This window comes from Brachypodium distachyon, chromosome 2 (genome assembly GCF_000005505.3).
Source record: "Brachypodium distachyon strain Bd21 chromosome 2, Brachypodium_distachyon_v3.0, whole genome shotgun sequence".
Taxonomy (NCBI): Eukaryota; Viridiplantae; Streptophyta; class Magnoliopsida; order Poales; family Poaceae; genus Brachypodium; species Brachypodium distachyon.
The window spans coordinates 33,053,221-33,061,556 of NC_016132.3; the positions used below are offsets into that span (position 1 = coordinate 33,053,221).

At 45.5% G+C, this 8,336-nt stretch overlaps 1 protein-coding gene and 1 long non-coding RNA gene across 6 annotated transcripts; one reads left to right on the forward strand and one right to left on the reverse strand.

The window, feature by feature from the left end:
* The first annotated feature begins 1,417 nt into the window (after window positions 1-1,417).
* On the forward strand, window positions 1,418-2,444 carry LOC100829094. Its single transcript, XM_003568725.4, has one exon. It carries the CDS (start codon window positions 1,748-1,750, stop codon window positions 2,210-2,212), a length of 465 nt encoding a protein of 154 aa, XP_003568773.1. The 5' UTR covers window positions 1,418-1,747; the 3' UTR covers window positions 2,213-2,444.
* A 2,311-nt stretch (window positions 2,445-4,755) lies between these two features.
* LOC104582726 lies at window positions 4,756-8,119 on the reverse strand. 5 transcript variants are annotated; one of them, XR_002963724.1, is made up of 8 exons: window positions 7,552-8,119; window positions 7,311-7,396; window positions 6,674-6,756; window positions 6,500-6,562; window positions 6,264-6,412; window positions 5,985-6,157; window positions 5,333-5,436; window positions 4,756-5,143 (listed from the first exon to the last, which is right to left on the reverse strand). It is a non-coding gene; the product is annotated as an uncharacterized LOC104582726 (long non-coding RNA). The 5 variants fall into 5 exon arrangements; XR_001406148.2 differs by having other exon boundaries at window positions 6,325-6,412; window positions 7,552-8,118; XR_730688.3 differs by having other exon boundaries at window positions 5,985-6,077; window positions 6,325-6,412; window positions 7,552-8,117.
* Window positions 8,120-8,336: the final 217 nt, after the last annotated feature.

Consider the following 8,336-nt stretch of genomic DNA (forward strand, 5'->3'; position numbering starts at 1 on the left):
AGTGTCCCTATAAAAGTTGCACGTTTAACTTTAAGATTGCCGAGAGCCCCACGAGATTCACAATTTCAACCTAGTTCACCTCTAGTCTATAGGTCGTCTGCCCCGTGGGAGCAGCCACATATTGCCACTTAGCATGCACTTTTGCACCAAGCCGTGCTTGCATGTTTAACTTTAAGATTGCCGAGAGCCCGAGGTCTTGTCCCACGAGATTCACAACTTTGACATACAGCTCACATCCGGTCTAGATCGGCTGCCTCGCGGGAGCAACCACATATTGCCACTCGGCTCCTGTTGGTTGGGGCAAGGCGAAGGCAGAGGAAGATTGAGATCGATCTAGGGCTTTGGCAGGGAGGGAGAAAAGCTTGAGGATGACAGGGCATGTGGTCGCGCTGTCTTGGAAAGGTAGAAGCGGGTGGTATGATTTAAGATGCAGTACGATCATCCGATCTATATTCAATGATCTTATTGTCAAGTAGATTTGGAAGATCCATTGCTAATATTTCGTTGCGGGGAGAACATGCATGGGATGAACGATGAGATGTTTCTTTTTATAGATTTTCGCACTTTTCTATTTTTTGTGATTAATTCGTCATGTACTTTTATTTAGTTTATAATATTGAGAAACCTCTCCCGAGGGTGATCGCGCGGCATAAGAACCTCCTGATTTCCCCTATCTCTCCACATCTACCTTATCCTCCCCGACCGTTCCTCTTCGTCCACCCCATCCCCTCCCCTGTTTCCTCCTCCTCCATTCCCGCATTGCGCTGCAACCATCTCCACACGTTGCCGCCTAGACATCTCCCGGCTTGTTGATTATGAGTTTTTTTTCCTTTCTTACTTTTTTAGAAATAAAAAATAAAAGGTAAAAATGAAAAGTTCAAAAATTGAAAGCTCGAAATCATAAATAAATAATAAAGTTGAAAAAAGTAAAGTTGGAAAATAAAAGGTGGGAAAAAGAAGAAAAGAAAAACCTTCGGACCATGCAAAAATGGATGTCGGAAACTTCTGGCATCTTCTATCCTGGTGGATCTCCGCATACTAGTTTGCCCCTTATATAATGGAAAGATGTTTTGCACAATTAGCGGACCTTTTTTGTAATCCAATGAATTTTACATGCACATTTACTATTTGATATGTTCTAATTAATTTGTGTGTTAGTTACTCCCATGATGCTATGGCGCATAACTTTCGTTGACGGTCAAACTTGTATATAAGGAAAAATTATCAAATCTACGATGGCAAATGAACATCATTAGATCCATTGTGAAATATATTTTCCTTGCACCTTGCTTTGACACCATACATGTTTATTTTTTTTTCCATAAATTTGATCAAAATTTAGAAAGTCGTTTAGAAAGTTCGATAGACAGCTAATTTGAAACAGAGGTATCACGAGACACGCGCGCTGTACTTGCATTCAGTAATCTGGAATAAATTGAAGCGGGCAGAATTGTTGAGCCGCGTGGACGAGATTGCAGTTGACACCTCACAAAGCATCGAGGGTGCACGTTGGAGCACGTGTCATCTCGCCACGCGCACACACAAAGTAAAATATCCCGAAGCAAGACCCCACATCAAGACACATTTCCAAAGGGAAGCAGAGGCCAAATCCACCTGCAGCGCTCATCAGTGCCTCAGGCCTCAGCCGCCCATCGCACAGAATCATCCACCACAACCAGATCCGGCGAGTAGTCTCAACCGCAGCTCAAGAAGCCGCGCAAGACCACACCGGCGAGCAAGCGACGACATGAGCGTGGTGGTGCTGGACGGGTCGACGGTGCGGTCCTTCGTGGCGGACGAGGCCGCCTTCTCCCGCAGCGTGGACGCCCGCTTCGCGGCGCTGGACACCAACGGCGACGGCGTGCTGTCCCGCGCCGAGCTCCGCCGGGCGCTCGAGTCCTTCCGCCTCCTGGACGGCGGAGGGTTCGGGTCCACGGAACCGCCCCCGGTCCCCTCCGAGGTCGCCGCGCTCTACGACTCCGTCTTCGAGCAGTTCGACGCCGACCACAGCGGCGCCGTAGACCACGCGGAGTTCCGCGACGAGATGCGCCGCATCATGCTGGCCGTTGCAGACGGGCTCGGCTCGCAGCCGCTGCAGGTCGCCGTGGACGACCAGGGCGGGAGCTTCCTGCTCGAGGCGGCGGAGCACGAGGAGGCCATGATTGCTGCCAGAGTCCGAAAAGAAAGCAAGAAGGAGGCCGACGGCAAGTGATCGTAGCCGGCCGGTGCCGACGGGTCCGCGTGTCCAGGTGCCGGTATGTACGTGTGTGAATATATGCGGGAGAAAGGTCTTGTGCGTAGCAAATATCATAAGGAAAACCCCTAGTTGGACGAACCGTATCTTTTCCTTTTTTATCCCATAACCCGTATTTTTTTGACAAACCCGTATCGCAAAACCTGTATCGCAAAATCCGTATCGCAAAACCCATAATTTCGTTGTCAAATCACAAAACCCACCTGCGGAACTCCTTCAGCTTCACGTTATCTGTCGGCCCGAACTGGCAAACTAATCGGGCAGCTCCTCGTTGCGAGGCATGTCGATGGACAGAGGGCTGGGCTGCCCATGGCATCTGCCCTGCAAGGCTGCAACAGCCTGACGAGGTCATGGAGACCTGCATGGTGTAATAATAATCGTCGACCGGCGCCGTGGGGCAGCGAGCAGAACTCGCAGACGACCGGCATGCGGTACAGCTGCTGTTGTTCCTCCTCCTCTGCCGCTGTTGTCGTCTGCTCATGGAACGACTCTCCGCGAGCGCCGAGCGCCAACCTGGTCGGGCACCATGACGACGAGCCGTTCTCGTCGTGATTCCGCGTGGCATGGGCGAGGGTGTGGGACAGAAGGAATAACAGAGCAGGCCCAAACCCGTCTGAACCGGCAGAAAAACGGGAGAAAACCGAACCAGAGCAAACTAGCTAAGCCAGTTTTCATGTCTGAGGTCGACATGTGGGCCCCAATGTCAGTAATGCTGTTAGGCGGGATTGCGGGTTCTGCGACACAATTTTATCCAAGAAACCGTGTAAGTGGTATAAAGTCAACAAGGTGGAGTGTTCATCAGAAATTATGGTTTTGTGATATTTACTCAGAAATCAACCAAGCCATCTGTCCTCGTGACTAGCTGCACGTGCACGAGACGTGCCCATTTGTTTTATTACGAGTAAAAAAATGCATCTAATTCTACTACACCCTCCGTCCATCCATGTATGTAAGGCCTACGCAGAATTTTATACCAAACTTTGACCGAAAATTACATTAATAATATGAGATTATTGTGGTGCAAAAATAATATTATTGGATTCGTATTGAGAAATATTTTCCAATGATATAAATTTATATACATGCACTATATTGTATTTCTACAATTGTTGGTCAAAGATTGGCATAAAATTTCATTGTATTAAATTCTTGCAAAAGATCCTGAATTCTTGTCCTGGTACATCATGCAAGGCGGCACAAAGTCTTGCAAAACACCACCACACAAAACCCCTTCTGATCAGACACGAGAAGGCAGGAAGCTCGGCGCCAAGATGGATGCTAGGCCACGCTGTGGTGGCCGATCGGCGTGCGCGGACCATGGACGTGTGCTTCGTCAACGGACGGGAGCCTTAGTTTCGTCGACGCGAATCTCAATGCACTCAGCCGCAGAGCCTGAGCACGCCAAGTGAGCAGAAGGTGCATGAATGGAAAATATATGCTGGTGTTGATCTCCAACTCTATGTGTCATTAGTGGAGTGCCCATGCGTTGCTACGGATTGATTTTTGAGTGCCCGTGCATTGGTACGGATTGACAACGTCATTTGCGATCTAAAGAGAATACATATGTAATTTTTTTTCTGATGACATCATGTGGGAAAGGAGACTGTGGGAATGCCATCTAGATCTTAATCCAACGGTTCCTCTACTTTCCCGTCACTGCCACGGCTTTATGTGCAACAGGGTGATGAAAACAAATATCACGAATGAAGAAAAATGTTGACAAACAAATTAAGAGCACAAGAAGTAAACTTGATTTATACTGTATTACATAAATAACAATAAAAAGGGGTTACTTCTAGCCATTCTTGTTCAATACGAAGAGAAATTACAAACAATAAAAAATCAAAATGTTATTAGGTGTCTCTCAATATATTGCCATATCATCTTCCAGCAGGAGGTGAATTCGGTGGACAAAATCTTCCAGCTTATCCTTGAAGATCTTCAGGCCTGGAGATCTGCTGGCTGCATTGTGCAGTTTTAGATTTGCTGCTGTTGCTGTTGTATGCTTCCTCTGTAGTCGTTGCCTCCCTGTAGTTTTTGTTGCTGTTGGTGTGGTGCTCCTTCCTATACTTCAGGCTTGGCCTGTCTCTGTACTCTACTTCCAATCTTAATAAAGTTCGGCCGCCGGGTCTTCGATTAATTATATTGCTACAGCTGGGACCATAATTCATGTAACAAAAATTTCATTTTCCATTTTCCTGGTGCTTTGGCTCCGGCTCGACAAGTATGTTTGTCTCATGTCATGACCATATGTGTAATCTCTATAATCTGATTATATTTCAACGGGACAACAAACTTCTAATCAGGGCATGGCAAACACTAATATTTCTTTTCGGTTCCTTGACGCTGAGGATGATATCCAAACACCTATATTGTTTTCACTACCATTAATGGGAGTGTCACACTGTTTTTTTGCCATTAGTTTTACCATTTTGAAATTGCAAGTTGAACCAATTTGAACATAGTCGTACCTACCGTAACAGCTAGCAGAAGACAAAAAAGAGAAGGAAACATGCAAATGATTATATTGGTTATGGAGTCTTAGCTTTGAAAAGAAAACCTTCTTGTGTCCTATCATGTGAGTTATACACGAGCGAGTTAGTCAAACCATGAATGAACTACATATGCATATGTTTTTAGAATTCTTTAATCTAAATCTGATTGTTGCATGTCCGTCGTAAACAACACCATCCATCTCACACCACAAGAGGGCATATCCATCTGCTCAACAGCTTTAGCTATCGATGGTTCAAACCCAGTATCGAGCATTCGATTAGCTTGATCAGGAGCCAAGTAATTCACCATTTGCAGTGATAGTCTAGGCCTGAAGCAGATCCATCAAGCGGCCAGGAGTTGCCACAAGGATTTCAACACCTTCTCTTCAATTCCCTGAATTGCAATAGCAGCCAATGTCATTCCACAAAATCAAAAACTGCAAAATATTAGAAGTTTTGTTTTTTGCAGGTTATTATTCACCACCCATGCATGCTGTGCTTGTTAATTTTGAAATACCAACAGTAGTATACATGGACATGGTTTTAGATCTTTATATTTATCAGGCTCGGTGGTAGGACTAACTTATTTGAAATGTCAGTGATTTAGTGCTACCACTCAACAACATCCTTCTCTATGTTTGATCCAGAAATTTTAGTCGAAGATGTAGGCTTCATCTTAGATTTAAACTGCAGAACACATGGCAAAAACCAGAAAATGAAATGATTAGTGAAAGGAGATGAGCAATCTTGTGAAAGGACTCCAGTGAACAAGCAGAAGCTACGTAGGAAGACATAAGCATTTTGATATCAACCATAGTGCAAGAGGGACTATGTCCATAAGCTTATATGTCCATCTTGAATTCCAAATTACAATGCTGTGGTACCAGAACCCATTAAACATAGAGACCCTATGTTTCTTGATTCTAACATGATGTGCACAGTAATCAGAACATGGTGGCGCTTCTTACTCAAAAGAGATTGATATAATCTAATTAGACCCCTAACAGGGTCTAAAGTGTCCTGCAAAGTCAGTGTGCAGAGAAAGATGTATTTCTAAAGGTAATTTGATCATAAAAAACCTAAAACTAAACTGGCCACTGAAGGTAAACCATCACACCAAATTGTGAATAGAAAATTTCTATGGAAAGCTGGGAACTTCTTGTACATCTTCAATATTGGTACTATCCATGTAAACCATCAAAAGCACACTGTATAGCAGTATAGGTGAAGCTCACCTCTTTATCTTAGTGCTTCACATCTCAAGTCTCATCCCTCCAAAATCTTTTCATCTGCCCTTTGCTCCATAGAGAGCTTCCTTTCTTTGAAATCTGCACAGTCGGTGCCAGCAAACAACAGGTCATGAAGATGATGCCACCAAGAGGACCAACCTAACTTTATCACTGAACTACTGCAAACACCAAAAATACAAATCGAACGCCCAGCTGAGAATTCTTTATTAAACATTTAATCTGATGTGACGTAAAAAATGAATCGTAAGTGTAAGCAAAGACAACCTTGAAGGATCAGGTTGTTAAAATTCAATAATATTTCTTTCATATCATTAACAAAGAATACCAGGTGGTCTCGTCTTTTATTCCGCTAAGTGCCTGTGCAATCCAGTGCTGCCTAGATGAATCACTGTGCCAACTGGTACTTGTGCAACCTGTCAGACACAAGAACAGAAGGTTACACATTCTGAAAAAGGGGCTCAATGAATGTATTATGCACATGTACATATACATGTGGTGACCTTGTCAGAACCCCTTGTTCCTATCTGATTCTTAGGAAGTCCATGGCCTCCTCGGCCAGCTTTCTGCAAATCACAAAGTAATAAACAAGCTTAAAATAAGGACACAGGAAGCATGAATTCTGCAGAATTCTCTTCCTCAAGGAGAAGGCTCCATCTTGATATTAACAACCATACCGTGTGATGCTGCAAGCTACTGAAATCCTAGATCGGCCCAGAGCACTCAAGAACGACATCACCAACTGTTCCTCCATTGCCAACTGCAACCAATTTTCCTTTTTTAAATTGTGGACAGCAGAAATCGCGAGCCCGCAAAAAAACCATATTAAGCCCTGTTTGTTTGGGATTCTGCTTCAGCTTTTGGTGCTTTTAACATTCTCAGCTAGAAGCACCAAAAGCACGTCCGGAGATGCTTCTCAGCTTCATGTGTAAACAGAAGAAGTGCTTTTGAGAATGCTAAAAGCACCAAAAACTGAAGCAGAAGCCCAAACAAACAGGGCCTAAGTAGAACGAACTAACTTTGATCATTGGAAACATTTAGACGTAGCGCAACTGGTGCATGATAAATCTCTACTCATTTCGCACAGCATCAGGAACTCAATCAAACAGAACTACTTGAACCAACAAAATCGGAAGGCCGATTACAAACAGTAGCAACACATAATTGGAGGACGCAAATGAACAGCACATACATTAGACAAACGCATCTATACCGAGGATATATCAAAATTCAGAGCTCTATCAATTGATCAAAAATTGGATTCTTCACAGCTTCACATACGAATATGGCAGCAAATTAAGATGAGGTGCTCACCGTCAGGCCTGCCTTGGCGGTCCGACCTTGAGAGCTCTGGCTGACGCAGCCATTGCCGCCGTCGCCGCCCCTCGCGCAGCCGGAACCTACCACATGTATATTTGGGATCACAAAAAAAGGCATAATCATAACTGAATATTTCGGAGCACAAGCATGGGTTGCCGGGAATAAAAAATCGAAGCACACATCATGGATTTCTGGAAAGGAAAAAAACAGAGCAGATTCCTGATTCACAGCAAACCTGAGGGAAAGACATGCAGGTCAGTGGGGAACGGGCTTCGTCTTGGACTCTTGGGAGCGGCACTGCGAACAGTGCGGAGTCTGCATCCCCGGCTTCCGCTGCCCGCGATGCTGGGGTAAGAACGGTTGGCAAGGTCGAACTGCCCAGCTTCCAGCAGGGACAATGATCCGAGGCCCGACAAACCGACCAGATCATAAGAAGATCACGAGCCCGAGGATCAGACCTTCTGCTGGAGCGCCGGCGTCGGAGGATGGGAGCCCTTCACGGCACTTCTTGAGGAGGTTTGGCGAAGCAGGAGGCATGTGGCGGCGGCGGGTTGGAGCGCCATTGGCTGTTCCTACTATTGCCGGCAGCAATTGAGGCGGAGATCAAAGGGGGAGATGAGGCGGCCAGAAGAGGGGAGAGGAGGCAGCGACCGCGGCGTCTGGAGGCAGTGGCGGCGCTGCCTAGGATGGGGAGGTGGACGCGGGGGGAAGAGGAGGTAGGGCGTGGAGGAACAAGATCGAAATGGTGCGACTGGAGGCGGTGGCAGGAATTGTAATTCTATGCAAAGTGACGTACGTGGACTAACAGAACTGTGAATTAAATAGTAGCTAAAGATAAAGAAAGGCTCGAACACGGCAAGCTCCATCGACACCAAGTTACGTACGGAAATATAGATGCACGTTACGGAAATATAAATGCTAATTTTGATTCGCTTAATAACAAGGTTGTAGTCTAGTTGTCTAAAAATTCATGGATGCAAGGCCCCTTTACGAGAACTCATGGCTTGAACCGCTTAACAA

Bases quoted from the DNA above. Each gene is read 5' to 3' on its own strand.
- LOC100829094 (XM_003568725.4), top strand. From the start codon at position 1,748: ATGAGCGTGGTGGTGCTGGACGGGTCGACGGTGCGGTCCTTCGTGGCG.